At 46.2% G+C, this 20,000-nt stretch overlaps 1 protein-coding gene across 4 annotated transcripts in view; it reads left to right on the forward strand.

Annotated features, from left to right (window-relative positions):
- Positions 1-20,000, forward strand: part of LOC123486365 (ubiquitin-like modifier-activating enzyme 6) — a 63,330-nt gene that overhangs the window by 3,896 nt on the left and 39,434 nt on the right. For all 4 annotated transcript variants that reach the window (XM_045217678.1, XM_045217680.1, XM_045217681.1 and 1 more), the window contains exons 4-13: positions 691-719; positions 1,065-1,159; positions 2,861-2,972; positions 3,107-3,187; positions 15,835-15,957; positions 16,029-16,152; positions 16,757-16,860; positions 17,839-17,901; positions 18,009-18,085; positions 19,355-19,421. In XM_045217678.1, the coding sequence (XP_045073613.1) occupies positions 691-719; positions 1,065-1,159; positions 2,861-2,972; positions 3,107-3,187; positions 15,835-15,957; positions 16,029-16,152; positions 16,757-16,860; positions 17,839-17,901; positions 18,009-18,085; positions 19,355-19,421 (875 nt within the window). The remainder of the gene's footprint in view (positions 1-690; positions 720-1,064; positions 1,160-2,860; positions 2,973-3,106; positions 3,188-15,834; positions 15,958-16,028; positions 16,153-16,756; positions 16,861-17,838; positions 17,902-18,008; positions 18,086-19,354; positions 19,422-20,000) is intronic.

The raw sequence follows: 20,000 nt of genomic DNA on the forward strand, positions 1-20,000 counted from the left end.
GCCGGGACAGAGAAGAGCTTGGACTGGGCTGAGCGGGAGCTGGTTCCACCATTGGGGTGCCAGGACAGAGAAGAGCTTGGACTGGGCAGAGCGGGAGCTGGCCTCCCGTAGGGGTGGGAGGGCCAAGAGACCAGAGGTCACCAACCATGGTCTTGTAGTGGATGTGAGCTTCGACTGGAAGCCAGTGCAGTGTGCAGAGGAGAGGGGGTGACATGAGAGAACTTGGGAAGGGTTGAACAGCAGGCAGGCTTCAGCATTCTGGATAAGTTGCAGGGGTTTGATGGCACAAGCGGGGAGCTTTCCTGTGTGAGGTAGGGTCGTACGCTACGGATGTTGTAGAGCATGAACCTGCAGGAGCGAGTCACGGTTCTTTGCACTCTGGGAGGGGTCGACATTGTGGAGTTGTCAACCATGATGGAGAGGCCTTTTGAGCGGGCAGGCCTTCCCCGGGAGGAAGAGCAGCTCCGTCTTGTCGAGGTTGGGCTTGAGGTGGTGGGCCAACATCCCAAGCTTAGATATCTGTCAGTCACCGCATGACGTTATGTGACATTACGTGACGGTACATGCCAGAACATGCCATTTTTAAGTGAAATTACATCGCATTTTAGTGAGTGTTTTACAGTATGTATCGTATACCTGTATTTCCTGTCACGTGACCTGACGTTAGACATCTCTGCCCTGTTTTCACAGCAAAGAACATCGTGTTAGCAGGTGTGAAGGTGAGTGCGATTTTAGGCTACGTCCCAAAAGGCACCCTATTCCCCAATGGGGGGGCGCTCTGGTCAAAAGTAGTGCACTACGTAGGGAACAGGGTGCCATTTTGGGACACTTCCTTATTCTTTATGATGATGTTGTTCAGCTACATTGTCATTGTCACCATGTTTCATAAGAGTGAAATGGAATTTAAGTGACGTGTGTGTGTGTGTGTGTTGACGTGTGTGTGTTGACGTGTGTGTGTGTGTGTGTGTTGATGTGTGTGTGTGTGTGTGTGTGTTGACGTGTGTGTGTGTTGACGTGTGTGTGTGTGTGTGTTGACGTGTGTGTGTGTGTGTGTGTGTGTACAGGCGCTGACGCTGCATGACAGTAAGCGGTGTGAGACACGGGACCTGGGCTCCAACTTCTTCCTCAGACAGGACGATGTGCTGACTCGGAGGAACAGGTGAGACCAGTAATATCTATCTGCAGTTACTGCAAGGGAGCGGCCATCAGCATTACGTCGCTACACAACATGCCCACTGTCTTTGGCAGCTGTAGTGTACTGCTCTGAGGCCAGGCTGCTTGTTGCGTCGTTAGCATTTGTGGCATCTCGGTAACACCGGAAACAGGAAGCTAGGGGTCGGGAAACAATCCCCTTACTTTTCCAAAATACCCAGGTTTTCATTGTTTGAATTGGTATTTCTGTCTCTCTCTCTGTCTCTCTCTCTGTCTCTCTCTGTCTCTGTCTCTGCCTCTCTCTGTCTGTCTCTTTCTGTCTCTGTCTCTGTCTCTCTCTGTCTCTCTCTCAATTCAATTTCATTTTAAGGGCTTTATTGGCATGGGAAACGTGTGTTAACGTTGCCAAAGCAAGTGAAGTAGATAATAAATATGAAATAAACAATAAATATTAACAGTAAACATTACACTCAGAAGTTCCAAATGAATAAAGACATTTCAAATGTCATATTATGTCTATATACAGTGTTGGAACAATGTGCAAATAGTTAAAGTACAAATGGGAAAATAAATAAACATAAATATGGGTTGTATTTACAATGGTGTTTGTTCTTCACTGGTTGCCCTTTTCTTGTGGCAACAGGTTACAAATCTTGCAGCTGTGATGGCACACTGTGGTTTTTCACCCAGTAGATATGGGAGTTTATCAAAATTGGGTTTGTTTTCAAATTCTTTGTGGATCGCTGTAATCTGAGGGAAATATGTGTCTCTGATATGGTCCTACATTTGGCAGGAGGTTAGGAAGTGCAGCTCAGTTTCCACCTCATTTTGTGGGCAGTGTGCACATAGCCTGTCTTCTCTTGAGAGCCAGGTCTGCCTACGGCGGCCTTTCTCAATAGCAAGGCTATGCTCACTGAGTCTGTACATAGTCAAAGCTTTCCTTAAGTTTGGGTCAGTCACAGTGGTCAGGTATTCTGCCACTGTGTATTCTCTGTTTAGGGCCAAATAGCATTCTAGTTTGCTCTGTTTTTTGTTAATTCTTTCCAATGTGTCAAGTAATTCTCTTTTTGTTTTCTCATGATTTGGTTGGGTCTAATTGTGTTGTTGTCCTGGGGCTCTGTGGGGTCTGTTTGTGTTTGTGAACAGAGCCCCAGGACCAGCTTGCTTAGGGGACTCTTCTCCAGGTTCATCTCTCTGTAGGTGATAGCTTTGTTATGGAAGGTTTGGGAATCGCTTCCTTTTAGGTGGTTGTAGAATTTAACTGCTCTTTTCTGGATTTTGATAATTAGAAGGGTATCGGCCTAATTCTGCTCTGCATGCATTATTTGGTGTTTTTGTCTGTCTCTCTCTCTCTCCCTCTCTCTCTCTGTCTCTCCTCTCTCTCTCTGTCTCTCTCTCTCTCTCTGTCTCTCTCTCTCTCTCTCTCTCTCTCTCTCTCTCTCTCTCTCTGCTCTCTCTGTCTCTGTCTCTCTCTGTCTCTGTCTCTCTCTCTGTCTCTCTCTCTCTCTGTCTCTCTCTCTCTGTCTCTCTCTCTCTCTGTCTCTCTCTCTCTCTCTCTCTCTCTCTCTCTCTCTCTGTCTCTCTCTCTCTCTCTGTCTCTCTCTCTCTCTGTCTCTCTCTCTCTCTGTCTCTCTCTCTCACTGTCTGTCTCTCTCTCTCCCTTCTTCCATCTTGTCTCCCACTCCTCTCATCCCCTTGTCTCCCCCAGGGTTGAGGCGGTCCATCCCAGGGTAGCAGAGTTGAACCCCTACGTCCATGTGGACACCTCCTCCTCCTCTCTAGACCTCTCCACTGACCTCAGCTTCCTCAACAGGTACCAGGTGAGGGACACACACGTCTTGTAGATGAGGGATTCTGCCCAGTCACACTGTAATGTAGTGGATCGGGAACACTGTTGACTGTCCTTGTTGTGTTGATCGGGAACACTGTTGACTGTCCTTGTTGTGTTGCCCAGTGCGTGATCCTGACTGAGGCCAGACTGAGTCTCCAGAAGAAAGTCAATGACTTCTGCCACTTCCATCAGCCTCCTATCAGGGTAAGACCTTTACATATAGAGACCCTTCTATCAGGGTAAGACCTTAACATATAGAGACCCTCCCATCAGCCTCCTATCAGGATAAGACCTCTACATATAGAGACCCTCCTATCAGGATAAGACCTCTACATATAGAGACCCTCCTATCAGGATAAGACCTCTACATATAGAGACCCTCCTATCAGGATAAGACCTCTACATATAGAGACCCTCCTTAAGGGTAAGACCTCTACATATAGAGACCCTCCCATCAGCCTCCTATCAGGATAAGACCTCTACATATAGAGACCCTTCTATCAGGGTAAGACCTTTACATATAGAGACCCTCCCATCAGCCTCCTATCAGGATAAGACCTCTACATATAGAGACCCTCCTATCAGGATAAGACCTCTACATATAGAGACCCTCCTATCAGGATAAGACCTCTACATATAGAGACACTCCCATCAGCCTCCTATCAGGATAAGACCTCTACATATAGAGACACTCCCATCAGGATAAGACCTCTACATATAGAGAAACTCCCATCAGGGTAAGACCTCTACATATAGAGACCCTCCTATAAGGATAAGACCTCTACATATAGAGACCCTCCTATCAGGATAAGACCTCTACATATAGAGACCCTCCCATCAGGATAAGACCTTTACATATAGAGACCCTCCCATCAGGATAAGACCTCTACATATAGAGACCCTCCTATCAGGATAAGACCTCTACATATAGAGACCCTCCTATCAGGATAAGACCTCTACATATAGAGACACTCCTATCAGGATAAGACCTCTACATATAGAGACCCTCCTATCAGGATAAGACCTCTACATATAGAGACACTCCCATCAGCCTCCTATCAGGATAAGACCTTTACATATAGAGACACTCCCATCAGCCTCCTATCAGGATAAGACCTCTACATATAGAGACACTTCCATCAGCCTCCTATCAGGATAAGACCTCTACATATAGAGATACTCCCATCAGCCTCCTATCAGGGTAAGACCTCTACATATAGAGACCCTCCTATCAGGGTAAGACCTCTACATATAGAGACCCTCCTATCAGGATAAGACCTCTACATATAGAGACCCTCCTATCAGGATAAGACCTCTACATATAGAGACCCTCCTATCAGGATAAGACCTCTACATATAGAGACCCTCCTATCAGGATAAGACCTCTACATATAGAGACACTTCCATCAGCCTCCTATCAGGATAAGTCCTCTACATATAGAGACACTTCCATCAGCCTCCTATCAGGATAAGACCTCTACATATAGAGACACTCCCATCAGCCTCCTATCAGGATAAGACCTCTACATATAGAGACCCTCCTATCAGGATAAGACCTCTACATATAGAGACCCTCCTATCAGGATAAGACCTCTACATATAGAGACCCTCCTATCAGGATAAGACCTCTACATATAGAGACCCTCCTATCAGGATAAGACCTCTACATATAGAGACACTCCCATCAGCCTCCTATCAGGATAAGACCTCTACATATAGAGACACTCCTATCAGGGATAAGACCTCTACATATAGAGACCCTCCCATCAGGATAAGACCTCTACATATAGAGACCCTCCTATCAGGATAAGACCTCTACATATAGAGACCCTCCTATCAGGATAAGACCTCTACATATAGAGACACTTCCATCAGCCTCCTATCAGGATAAGACCTCTACATATAGAGACCCTCCTATCAGGATAAGACCTCTACATATAGAGACCCTCCTATCAGGATAAGACCTCTACATATAGAGACCCTCCTATCAGGATAAGACCTCTACATATAGAGACACTCCCATCAGCCTCCTATCAGGATAAGACCTCTACATATAGAGACACTCCCATCAGGATAAGACCTCTACATATAGAGACCCTCCCATCAGGATAAGACCTCTACATATAGAGACCCTCCTATCAGGATAAGACCTCTACATATAGAGACCCTCCTATCAGGATAAGACCTCTACATATAGAGACACTTCCATCAGCCTCCTATCAGGATAAGACCTCTACATATAGAGACCCTCCTATCAGGATAAGACCTCTACATATAGAGACCCTCCCATCAGGATAAGACCTCTACATATAGAGACCCTCCCATCAGCCTCCTATCAGGATAAGACCTCTACATATAGAGACCCTCCTATCAGGATAAGACCTTTACATATAGAGACCCTCCTATCGGGATAAGACCTCTACATATAGAGACCCTCCTATCAGCCTCCTATCAGGATAAGACCTCTACATATAGAGACCTTCCCATCAGCCTCCTATCAGGATAAGACCTCTACATATAGAGACCCTCCTATCAGGATAAGACCTCTACATATAGAGACCCTCCTATCAGGATAAGACCTCTACATATAGAGACCCTCCTATCAGGATAAGACCTCTACATATAGAGACCCTCCTATCAGGATAAGACCTCTACATATAGAGACACTCCCATCAGCCTCCTATCAGGATAAGACCTCTACATATAGAGACCTTCCCATCAGCCTCCTATCAGGATAAGACCTCTACATATAGAGACCCTCCCATCGGGATAAGACCTCTACATATAGAGACACTCCCATCAGGATAAGACCTCTACATATAGAGACCCTCCTATCAGGGTAAGACCTCTACATATAGAGACCCTCCTATCAGGGTAAGACCTCTACATATAGAGACACTCCCATCAGCCTTCTATCAGGATAAGACCTCTACATATAGAGACACTCCCATCAGCCTCCTATCAGGATAAGACCTCTACATATAGAGACCTTCCCATCAGCCTCCTATCAGGATAAGACCTCTACATATAGAGACACTCCTATCAGGATAAGACCTCTACATATAGAGACACTCCCATCAGGATAAGACCTCTAAATATAGAGACACTCCTATCAGGATAAGACCTCTACATATAGAGACCCTCCCATCAGGATAAGACCTCTACATATAGAGACCCTCCCATCAGGATAAGACCTCTACATATAGAGACCCTCCCATCAGGATAAGACCTCTACATAGAGAGACACTCCCATCAGGATAAGACCTCTACATATAGAGACCCTCCTATCAGGGGTAAGACCTCTACATATAGAGACCCTCCTATCAGGGTAAGACCTCTACATATAGAGACACTCCCATCAGCCTTCTATCAGGATAAGACCTCTACATATAGAGACACTCCCATCAGCCTCCTATCAGGATAAGACCTCTACATATAGAGACCTTCCCATCAGCCTTCTATCAGGATAAGACCTCTACATATAGAGACACTCCCATCAGCCTCCTATCAGGATAAGACCTCTACATATAGAGACCTTCCCATCAGCCTCCTATCAGGATAAGACCTCTACATATAGAGACACTCCCATCAGGATAAGACCTCTACATATAGAGACACTCCTATCAGGATAAGACCTCTACATATAGAGACACTCCTATCAGGGTAAGACCTCTACATATAGAGACACTCCCATCAGCCTCCTATCAGGATAAGACCTCTACATATAGAGACACTCCCATCAGGATAAGACCTCTACATATAGAGACACTCCTATCAGGATAAGACCTCTACATATAGAGACACTCCTATCAGGGTAAGACCTTTACATATAGAGACCCTCCTATCAGGATAAGACCTTTACATATAGAGACCCTCCCATCAGGATAAGACCTCTACATATAGAGACTCTCCTATCAGGATAAGACCTCTACATATAGAGACCCTCCTATCAGGATAAGACCTCTACATATAGAGACCCTCCTATCAGGATAAGACCTCTACATATAGAGACCCTCCTATCAGGATAAGACCTCTACATATAGAGACCCTCCTATCAGGATAAGACCTCTACATATAGAGACCCTCCTATCAGGATAAGACCTCTACATATAGAGACCCTCCTATCAGGATAAGACCTCTACATATAGAGACACTCCCATCAGCCTCCTATCAGGATAAGACCTCTACATATAGAGACACTCCCATCAGGATAAGACCTCTACATATAGAGACCCTCCCATCAGGATAAGACCTCTACATATAGAGACCCTCCTATCAGGATAAGACCTCTACATATAGAGACCCTCCTATCAGGATAAGACCTCTACATATAGAGACACTTCCATCAGCCTCCTATCAGGATAAGACCTCTACATATAGAGACCCTCCTATCAGGATAAGACCTCTACATATAGAGACCCTCCCATCAGGATAAGACCTCTACATATAGAGACCCTCCCATCAGCCTCCTATCAGGATAAGACCTCTACATATAGAGACCCTCCTATCAGGATAAGACCTTTACATATAGAGACCCTCCTATCAGGATAAGACCTCTACATATAGAGACCCTCCTATCAGCCTCCTATCAGGATAAGACCTCTACATATAGAGACCTTCCCATCAGCCTCCTATCAGGATAAGACCTCTACATATAGAGACCCTCCTATCAGGATAAGACCTCTACATATAGAGACCCTCCTATCAGGATAAGACCTCTACATATAGAGACCCTCCTATCAGGATAAGACCTCTACATATAGAGACCCTCCTATCAGGATAAGACCTCTACATATAGAGACACTCCCATCAGCCTCCTATCAGGATAAGACCTCTACATATAGAGACCTTCCCATCAGCCTCCTATCAGGATAAGACCTCTACATATAGAGACCCTCCCATCGGGATAAGACCTCTACATATAGAGACACTCCCATCAGGATAAGACCTCTACATATAGAGACCCTCCTATCAGGGTAAGACCTCTACATATAGAGACCCTCCTATCAGGGTAAGACCTCTACATATAGAGACACTCCCATCAGCCTTCTATCAGGATAAGACCTCTACATATAGAGACACTCCCATCAGCCTCCTATCAGGATAAGACCTCTACATATAGAGACCTTCCCATCAGCCTCCTTTCAGGATAAGACCTCTACATATAGAGACACTCCTATCAGGATAAGACCTCTACATATAGAGACACTCCCATCAGGATAAGACCTCTACATATAGAGACACTCCTATCAGGATAAGACCTCTACATATTGAGACCCTCCCATCAGGATAAGACCTCTACATATAGAGACCCTCCCATCAGGATAAGACCTCTACATAGAGAGACACTCCCATCAGGATAAGACCTCTACATATAGAGACCCTCCTATCAGGGTAAGACCTCTACATATAGAGACCCTCCTATCAGGGTAAGACCTCTACATATAGAGACACTCCCATCAGCCTTCTATCAGGATAAGACCTCTACATATAGAGACACTCCCATCAGCCTCCTATCAGGATAAGACCTCTACATATAGAGACCTTCCCATCAGCCTCCTATCAGGATAAGACCTCTACATATAGAGACACTCCCATCAGGATAAGACCTCTACATATAGAGACACTCCTATCAGGATAAGACCTCTACATATAGAGACACTCCTATCAGGGTAAGACCTCTACATATAGAGACACTCCCATCAGCCTCCTATCAGGATAAGACCTCTACATATAGAGACACTCCCATCAGGATAAGACCTCTACATATAGAGACACTCCTATCAGGATAAGACCTCTACATATAGAGACACTCCTATCAGGGTAAGACCTTTACATATAGAGACCCTCCTATCAGGATAAGACCTCTACATATAGAGACCCTCCCATCAGGATAAGACCTCTACATATAGAGACCCTCCTATCAGGATAAGACCTCTACATATAGAGACCCTCCTATCAGGATAAGACCTCTACATATAGAGACACTTCCATCAGCCTCCTATCAGGATAAGACCTCTACATATAGAGACCCTCCTATCAGGATAAGACCTCTACATATAGAGACCCTCCCATCAGGATAAGACCTCTACATATAGAGACCCTCCCATCAGCCTCCTATCAGGATAAGACCTCTACATATAGAGACCCTCCTATCAGGATAAGACCTTTACATATAGAGACCCTCCTATCGGGATAAGACCTCTACATATAGAGACCCTCCTATCAGCCTCCTATCAGGATAAGACCTCTACATATAGAGACCTTCCCATCAGCCTCCTATCAGGATAAGACCTCTACATATAGAGACCCTCCTATCAGGATAAGACCTCTACATATAGAGACCCTCCTATCAGGATAAGACCTCTACATATAGAGACCCTCCTATCAGGGATAAGACCTCTACATATAGAGACCCTCCTATCAGGATAAGACCTCTACATATAGAGACACTCCCATCAGCCTCCTATCAGGATAAGACCTCTACATATAGAGACCTTCCCATCAGCCTCCTATCAGGATAAGACCTCTACATATAGAGACCCTCCCATCGGGATAAGACCTCTACATATAGAGACACTCCCATCAGGGTAAGACCTCTAAATATAGAGACCCTCCCATCAGCCTTCTATCAGGATAAGACCTCTACATATAGAGACACTCCCATCAGCCTCCTATCAGGATAAGACCTCTACATATAGACACCTTCCCATCAGCCTCCTATCAGGATAAGACCTCTACATATAGAGACACTCCTATCAGGATAAGACCTCTACATATAGAGACACTCCCATCAGGATAAGACCTCTAAATATAGAGACACTCCTATCAGGATAAGACCTCTACATATAGAGACCCTCCCATCAGGATAAGACCTCTACATATAGAGACCCTCCCATCAGGATAAGACCTCTACATATAGAGACCCTCCCATCAGGATAAGACCTCTACATAGAGAGACACTCCCATCAGGATAAGACCTCTACATATAGAGACCCTCCTATCAGGGTAAGACCTCTACATATAGAGACCCTCCTATCAGGGTAAGACCTCTACATATAGAGACACTCCCATCAGCCTTCTATCAGGATAAGACCTCTACATATAGAGACACTCCCATCAGCCTCCTATCAGGATAAGACCTCTACATATAGAGACCTTCCCATCAGCCTTCTATCAGGATAAGACCTCTACATATAGAGACACTCCCATCAGCCTCCTATCAGGATAAGACCTCTACATATAGAGACCTTCCCATCAGCCTCCTATCAGGATAAGACCTCTACATATAGAGACCCTCCCATCAGGATAAGACCTCTACATATAGAGACACTCCTATCAGGATAAGACCTCTACATATAGAGACACTCCTATCAGGGTAAGACCTCTACATATAGAGACACTCCCATCAGCCTCCTATCAGGATAAGACCTCTACATATAGAGACACTCCCATCAGGATAAGACCTCTACATATAGAGACACTCCTATCAGGATAAGACCTCTACATATAGAGACACTCCTATCAGGGTAAGACCTTTACATATAGAGACCCTCCTATCAGGATAAGACCTTTACATATAGAGACCCTCCTATCAGGATAAGACCTCTACATATAGAGACCCTCCTATCAGGATAAGACCTCTACATATAGAGACCCTCCTATCAGGATAAGACCTCTACATATAGAGACCCTCCTATCAGGATAAGACCTCTACATATAGAGACCCTCCTATCAGGATAAGACCTCTACATATAGAGACCCTCCTATCAGGATAAGACCTCTACATATAGAGACCCTCCTATCAGGATAAGACCTCTACATATAGAGACCCTCCTATCAGGATAAGACCTCTACATATAGAGACCCTCCTATCAGGATAAGACCTCTACATATAGAGACCCTCCTATCAGGATAAGACCTCTACATATAGAGACACTCCCATCAGCCTCCTATCAGGATAAGACCTCTACATATAGAGACACTCCCATCAGGATAAGACCTCTACATATAGAGACCCTCCCATCAGGATAAGACCTCTACATATAGAGACCCTCCTATCAGGATAAGACCTCTACATATAGAGACCCTCCTATCAGGATAAGACCTCTACATATAGAGACACTTCCATCAGCCTCCTATCAGGATAAGACCTCTACATATAGAGACCCTCCTATCAGGATAAGACCTCTACATATAGAGACCCTCCCATCAGGATAAGACCTCTACATATAGAGACCCTCCCATCAGCCTCCTATCAGGATAAGACCTCTACATATAGAGACCCTCCTATCAGGATAAGACCTTTACATATAGAGACCCTCCTATCAGGATAAGACCTCTACGTATAGAGACCCTCCTATCAGCCTCCTATCAGGATAAGACCTCTACATATAGAGACCTTCCCATCAGCCTCCTATCAGGATAAGACCTCTACATATAGAGACCCTCCTATCAGGATAAGACCTCTACATATAGAGACCCTCCTATCAGGATAAGACCTCTACATATAGAGACCCTCCTATCAGGATAAGACCTCTACATATAGAGACCCTCCTATCAGGATAAGACCTCTACATATAGAGACACTCCCATCAGCCTCCTATCAGGATAAGACCTCTACATATAGAGACCTTCCCATCAGCCTCCTATCAGGATAAGACCTCTACATATAGAGACCCTCCCATCGGGATAAGACCTCTACATATAGAGACACTCCCATCAGGATAAGACCTCTACATATAGAGACCCTCCTATCAGGGTAAGACCTCTACATATAGAGACCCTCCTATCAGGGTAAGACCTCTACATATAGAGACACTCCCATCAGCCTTCTATCAGGATAAGACCTCTACATATAGAGACACTCCCATCAGCCTCCTATCAGGATAAGACCTCTACATATAGAGACCTTCCCATCAGCCTCCTTTCAGGATAAGACCTCTACATATAGAGACACTCCTATCAGGATAAGACCTCTACATATAGAGACACTCCCATCAGGATAAGACCTCTACATATAGAGACACTCCTATCAGGATAAGACCTCTACATATTGAGACCCTCCCATCAGGATAAGACCTCTACATATAGAGACCCTCCCATCAGGATAAGACCTCTACATATAGAGACCCTCCCATCAGGATAAGACCTCTACATAGAGAGACACTCCCATCAGGATAAGACCTCTACATATAGAGACCCTCCTATCAGGGTAAGACCTCTACATATAGAGACCCTCCTATCAGGGTAAGACCTCTACATATAGAGACACTCCCATCAGCCTTCTATCAGGATAAGACCTCTACATATAGAGACACTCCCATCAGCCTCCTATCAGGATAAGACCTCTACATATAGAGACCTTCCCATCAGCCTTCTATCAGGATAAGACCTCTACATATAGAGACACTCCCATCAGCCTCCTATCAGGATAAGACCTCTACATATAGAGACACTCCCATCAGCCTCCTATCAGGATAAGACCTCTACATATAGAGACCTTCCCATCAGCCTCCTATCAGGATAAGACCTCTACATATAGAGACACTCCCATCAGGATAAGACCTCTACATATAGAGACACTCCTATCAGGATAAGACCTCTACATATAGAGACACTCCTATCAGGATAAGACCTCTACATATAGAGACACTCCCATCAGCCTCCTATCAGGATAAGACCTCTACATATAGAGACCCTCCTATCAGGATAAGACCTCTACATATAGAGACCCTCCTATCAGGATAAGACCTCTACATATAGAGACCCTCCTATCAGGATAAGACCTCTACATATAGAGACCCTCCTATCAGGATAAGACCTCTACATATAGAGACCCTCCTATCAGGATAAGACCTCTACATATAGAGACCCTCCTATCAGGATAAGACCTCTACATATAGAGACCCTCCTATCAGGATAAGACCTCTACATATAGAGACACTCCCATCAGCCTCCTATCAGGATAAGACCTCTACATATAGAGACACTCCTATCAGGATAAGACCTCTACATATAGAGACCCTCCCATCAGGATAAGACCTCTACATATAGAGACCCTCCTATCAGGATAAGACCTCTACATATAGAGACCCTCCTATCAGGATAAGACCTCTACATATAGAGACACTTCCATCAGCCTCCTATCAGGATAAGACCTCTACATATAGAGACCCTCCTATCAGGATAAGACCTCTACATATAGAGACCCTCCCATCAGGATAAGACCTCTACATATAGAGACCCTCCCATCAGCCTCCTATCAGGATAAGACCTCTACATATAGAGACCCTCCTATCAGGATAAGACCTTTACATATAGAGACCCTCCTATCAGGATAAGACCTCTACATATAGAGACCCTCCTATCAGCCTCCTATCAGGATAAGACCTCTACATATAGAGACCTTCCCATCAGCCTCCTATCAGGATAAGACCTCTACATATAGAGACCCTCCTATCAGGATAAGACCTCTACATATAGAGACCCTCCTATCAGGATAAGACCTCTACATATAGAGACCCTCCTATCAGGATAAGACCTCTACATATAGAGACCCTCCCTATCAGGATAAGACCTCTACATATAGAGACACTCCCATCAGCCTCCTATCAGGATAAGACCTCTACATATAGAGACCTTCCCATCAGCCTCCTATCAGGATAAGACCTCTACATATAGAGACCCTCCCATCCGGATAAGACCTCTACATATAGAGACACTCCCATCAGGATAAGACCTCTACATATAGAGACCCTCCTATCAGGGTAAGACCTCTACATATAGAGACCCTCCTATCAGGGTAAGACCTCTACATATAGAGACACTCCCATCAGCCTTCTATCAGGATAAGACCTCTACATATAGAGACACTCCCATCAGCCTCCTATCAGGATAAGACCTCTACATATAGAGACCTTCCCATCAGCCTCCTTTCAGGATAAGACCTCTACATATAGAGACACTCCTATCAGGATAAGACCTCTACATATAGAGACACTCCCATCAGGATAAGACCTCTACATATAGAGACACTCCTATCAGGATAAGACCTCTACATATTGAGACCCTCCCATCAGGATAAGACCTCTACATATAGAGACCCTCCCATCAGGATAAGACCTCTACATATAGAGACCCTCCCATCAGGATAAGACCTCTACATAGAGAGACACTCCCATCAGGATAAGACCTCTACATATAGAGACCCTCCTATCAGGGTAAGACCTCTACATATAGAGACACTCCCATCAGCCTTCTATCAGGATAAGACCTCTACATATAGAGACACTCCCATCAGCCTTCTATCAGGATAAGACCTCTACATATAGAGACACTCCCATCAGCCTCCTATCAGGGTAAGACCTCTACATATAGAGACCTTCCCATCAGCCTTCTATCAGGATAAGACCTCTACATATAGAGACACTCCCATCAGCCTCCTATCAGGATAAGACCTCTACATATAGAGACCTTCCCATCAGCCTTCTATCAGGATAAGACCTCTACATATAGAGACACTCCCATCAGCCTCCTATCAGGATAAGACCTCTACATATAGAGACCTTCCCATTAGCCTCCTATCAGGATAAGACCTCTACATATAGAGACCTTCCCATTAGCCTCCTATCAGGATAAGACCTCTACATATAGAGACACTCCCATCAGGATAAGACCTCTACATATAGAGACACTCCTATCAGGATAAGACCTCTACATATAGAGACACTCCTATCAGGGTAAGACCTCTACATATAGAGACACTCCCATCAGCCTCCTATCAGGATAAGACCTCTACATATAGAGACACTCCCATCAGGATAAGACCTCTACATATAGAGACCCTCCTATCAGGGTAAGACCTTTACATATAGAGACCCTCCTATCAGGATAAGACCTCTACATATAGAGACCCTCCTATCAGGATAAGACCTCTACATATAGAGACCCTCCTATCAGGATAAGACCTCTACATATAGAGACCCTCCTATCAGGATAAGACCTCTACATATAGAGACCCTCCTATCAGGATAAGACCTCTACATATAGAGACCCTCCTATCAGGATAAGACCTCTACATATAGAGACCCTCCTATCAGGATAAGACCTCTACATATAGAGACCCTCCTATCAGGATAAGACCTCTACATATAGAGACCCTCCTATCAGGATAAGACCTCTACATATAGAGACCCTCCTATCAGGATAAGACCTCTACATATAGAGACCCTCCCATCAGCCTCCTATCAGGATAAGACCTTCTCTCTTCATATACACATTCATAGAAATATAATCAATTTCAGAATCACAATCAGAGAATAGATTATATTTCTGTGGTCACACCCACACTGATTGTCTTTGTACAGTACATCTAATCACCTCGGCCAAAAATGGATCCCAATGGCACCCTGTTCCCTACGTAGGGTCCTGGTCAATGGCACCCTGTTCCTTACGTAGGGTCCTGGTCAATGGTACACTATGTATTGAATAGAGTCCAGGTCAATGGTACACTATGTATTGAATAGGGTCCAGGTCAATGGTACACTATGTATTGAATAGAGTCCAGGTCAATGGTACACTATGTATTGAATATGGTGCCATTTGGACCACACTCTAGGGTGCGTCCCAATAACCTCTCTCCTGAAGTGTACACTCGTTCACTACTCCTCAGAAAATGTAAAAGCACCATTGGATTGGTGTAGGGGGAGTTTCCATAGACCAATCATGTCCTTTCAAATCCATGAAGGGAATGTAACAAGCGCGCCCTTCAGGAGAAAGGAGAGATGATTGGTCTGCAGCCTCGTTCCCCCCCGGGGGACTAAAATCATGTTGTCCCTCTCTCCTCGTAGTTCATTGGCTGTGATGCCTTCGGGATCTGTGTGAGAGTGTTCTGTGACTTCGGGGAGCGGTTTGAGGTGTCTGACGCCACGGGAGAGGAAGCCAAGGAGATCTTTATCCAGAACATCACACAGGTACACAGGTACACACACACACACACACACACACACACCCTCCTCTCTGACCTCTAACCTTTGACCTGTAGGGTAACCCAGGGGTGGTAACCTGTATGGACAGCAGGACCCACGGCCTCCAGACAGGACAGAGTGTTCTCTTCAGAGAGGTCAACGGCATGGACACACTCAATGGCACCGCACGACAGGTCACAGGTACTGATACCACAGGCTTATGACAGGTCACAGGTAGTGATACGACAGTCTTATGACAGGTCACAGGTACTGATACGACAGTCTTGTCACAGCTACTGATACGACAGTCTTATGACAGGTCACAGGTACTGATACGACAGTCTTATGACAGGTCACAGGTAGTGATACGACAGTCTTATAACAGGTCACAGGTACTGATACGACAGTCTTATGACAGGTCACAGGTACTGATACGACAGTCTTATGACAGATCACAGGTACTGATACGACAGTCTTATGACAGGTCACAGGTACTGATACGACAGTTATGACAGGTCACAGGTACTGATACGACAGTCTTATGACAGGTCACAGGTACTGATACGACAGTCTTATGACAGGTCACAGGTACTGATACGACAGTCTTATGACAGGTCACATGTACTGATATGACAGTCTTATGACAGGTCACAGCTACTGATACGACAGTCTTATGACAGGTCACAGGTACTGATACGACAGTCTTATGACAGGTCACAGGTACTGATACGACAGTCTTAAGACAGGTCACAGGTAGGAGAGAAAGAGCGAGTTGGATTATTGTTGATAATAATGTGTGTGTCAGTCCTCTCCCCCCACAGTTTCACCGTAGGGGACACGTCGTGGCTGCAGCCCTATGCACACGGAGGCTTCTTCCTGCTGGTCAAAACCCCTAGAACATACAGCTTCGTAAGTACACAACCACAACACAACCGTTACACAACCACAACACAACCGTTACACAACCACAACCGTTACACAACCACAACACAACCGTTACACAACCACAACACAACCGTTACACAACCACAACACAACCGTTACACAACCGCAACACAACCACAACCACAACCGTTACACAACCACAACCGCAACACTACCACAACCACAACCGCAACACAACCGTTACACAACCACAACCGCAACACTACCACAACCACAACCGCAACACAACCGTTACACAACCACAACCGCAACACTACCACAACCACAACCGCAACACAACCGTTACACAACCACAACCGTTACACAACCACAACACAACCGTTACACAACCACAACACAACCGTTACACAACCACAACCGCAACACAGCCACACCACAACACAACATTCATAAATGACATAACACTTTTAAAGCTTTACACTTAAAGGAAAATGCCATATTTTGGTACGAAAATGTATTAGTCCACTGTCGATACAGTCCCAAAATGTTTTGCCTGTCAGCAATCAAGTTTTCAAGATCTAGTTTCCAGAACGCATCATACTGTGTCGCTTTCTGTAGTTTGGAAGATCTATATGTTGAAAAGTTGCTTGCTGATTGTTTTGGAGCCGTATCAACAGTGGACTAATGAAACGCATACCAAAAGACAGTTTGGAGTGGTCTTTTCCTTAAATGTCTGTGTCCGTGTGTCTCCATGTGTCTCCGTGTGTCTCCATGTGTCTCCGTGTGTCTCCATGTGTCTCCGTGTGTCTCCATGTGTGTCCATGTGTCTCCATGTGTGTCTCCATGTGTGTCTCCGTGTGTCTCCGTGTCTCCGTGTGTCTCCGTGTGTCTCCGTGTGTCTCCGTGTGTCTCCGTGTGTCTCCGTGTCTCTGTGTCTCCGTGTCTCCGTGTGTCCGTGTGTCTCCGTGTGTCTCCGTGTCTCCGTGTGTCTGTGGTCTTCAGGAGACGATGGAGCAGCAGATGTGTGAGCCCCAGGTCCTGATCCCCGACTTCAGCAAACCAGAGGTGAGGGGTCGTAGGTCAGCTCCAGTGTGCTGTGTGTCTGCTCTGCTGTGTGTTAGAGCCGTCTCTGAGCAGTTTCCTGTTTTGTCCGTTGTGAATGTGTCCCTCAGGCCCCGCTGCAGATCCACGCCGCCATGCTGGCTCTAGATGCCTTCCAGGAGCAACACAATAGACTGCCCAACATCGGGTAACACAACCCCTAGTACCTCCCCCCTAGTCCCTAGCCCCTCCCCCCTAGTCCCTACTCCCTAGTCTCTCCCCCTAGCTGGTTGGTCCCTAGCCTCTACTTCCTCTAAAGCTGGTTGGTCCCTAGCCTCTACCTCTAAAGCTGGTTGGTCCCTAGCCCCTACTTCCTCTAAAGCTGGTTGGTCCCCTAGCCTCTACTTTCTCTAAAGCTGGTTGGTCCCTAGCCCCTACTTCCTCTAAAGCTGGTTGGTCCCTATCCCCTACTTCCTCTAAAGCTGGTTGGTCCCTAGCCCCTACTTTCTCTAAAGCTGGTTGGTCCCTAGCCCCTACTTCCTCTAAAGCTGGTTGGTCCCTAGCCCCTACTTCCTCTAAAGCTGGTTGGTCCCTAGCCCCTACTTCCTCTAAAGCTGGTTGGTCCCTAGCCCCTACTTCCTCTAAAGCTGGTTGGTCCCTAGCCCCTACTTCCTCTAAAGCTGGTTGGTCCCTAGCCCCTACTTCCTCTAAAGCTGGTTGGTCCCTAGCCTCTACTTCCTCTAAAGCTGGTTGGTCCCTAGCCCCTACTTCCTCTAAAGCTGATTGATCCCCTAGCCTCTACTTCCTCTAAAGCTGGTTGGTCCCCTAGCCTCTACTTCCTCTAAAGCTGGTTGGTCCCCTAGCCTCTACTTTCTCTAAAGCTGGTTGGTCCCTAGCCTCTGCTTCTTCTAAAGCTGGTTGGTCCCCTAGTCTCTACTTCCTCTAAAGCTGGTTGGTCCCTAGCCTCTACTTTCTCTAAAGCTGGTTGGTCCCTAGCCCCTACTTTCTCTAAAGCTGATTGATCCCCTAGCCTCTACTTCCTCTAAAGCTGGTTGGTCCCTAGCCCCTACTTCCTCTAAAGCTGGTTGGTCCCCTAGTCTCTACTTCCTCTAAAGCTGGTTGGTCCCTAGCCCCTACTTCCTTTAAAGCTGGTTGGTCCCTAGCCCCTACTTCATCTAAAGCTGGTTGGTCCCCTAGCTTCTACTTCCTCTAAAGCTGGTTGGTCCCCTAGCCTCTACTTCCTCTAAAGCTGATTGGTCCCCTAGCCTCTACTTCCTCTAAAGCTGATTGGTCCCTAGCCTCTACTTCCTCTAAAGCTGATTGGTCCCTTAGCCTCTACTTCCTCTAAAGCTGGTTGGTCCCCTAGCCTCTACTTCCTCTAAAGCTGGTTGGTCCCCTAGCCTCTACTTCCTCTAAAGCTGGTTGGTCCCCTAGCCTCTACTTCCTCTAAAGCTGGTTGTGATTGTTGTTTTCTCAGGTGCTGTCAGGATGCGGAGGTTCTGGTCAAACTAACAGAGGAAGTCAACCACACCTTGACAAACAGAGTGAGTGTTTCATCTACACACACACACACTGTTGCACGTATGTGCGCACACACACTCATGACACTCCCTCCCGTCCTCTCTCTCTCCTCTCCCCTCCCCTCTCTCTCTCTCCTCTCCCTCTCTCCCCTCTTCCCTCTCTCTCTCCCCTCCCGTCCCTCTCTCTCTCCCTCTTCCCTCTCTCTCTCCCTCCCGTCCTATCTCTCTCTCCCTCCCCTCTCTCTCCCTCCCGTCCTGTCTCTCTCTCCCTCTCGCCTCTCCCCTCTCCCTCTCTCTCTCCCTCTTCCCTCTCTCTCTCCCCTCCCGTCCTCTCTCTCTCTCCCCTCTCCCTCTCTCTCTCCCTCCCGTCCTCTCTCTCTCCCCTCTCCCTCTCCCTCTCTCTCTCTCCCCTCTTCCCTCTCTCTCTCCCTCCCGTCCTCTCTCTCTCTCCCCTCTCCCTCCGTCCTCTCTCTCTCCCTCTCCCTCCCGTTCTCTCTCTCTCTCCCTCTCCCTCTCCCTCTCCCCTCTCCCTCTCTCCCCTCTCCCTCTCTCCCTCTTCCTCTCTCTCTCCCGCTCTCCTCTCTCTCTCTCCCCTCTCCCTCC

Source organism: Coregonus clupeaformis, unplaced genomic scaffold, assembly GCF_020615455.1.
Source record: "Coregonus clupeaformis isolate EN_2021a unplaced genomic scaffold, ASM2061545v1 scaf1176, whole genome shotgun sequence".
NCBI classification, from domain to species: Eukaryota; Metazoa; Chordata; class Actinopteri; order Salmoniformes; family Salmonidae; genus Coregonus; species Coregonus clupeaformis.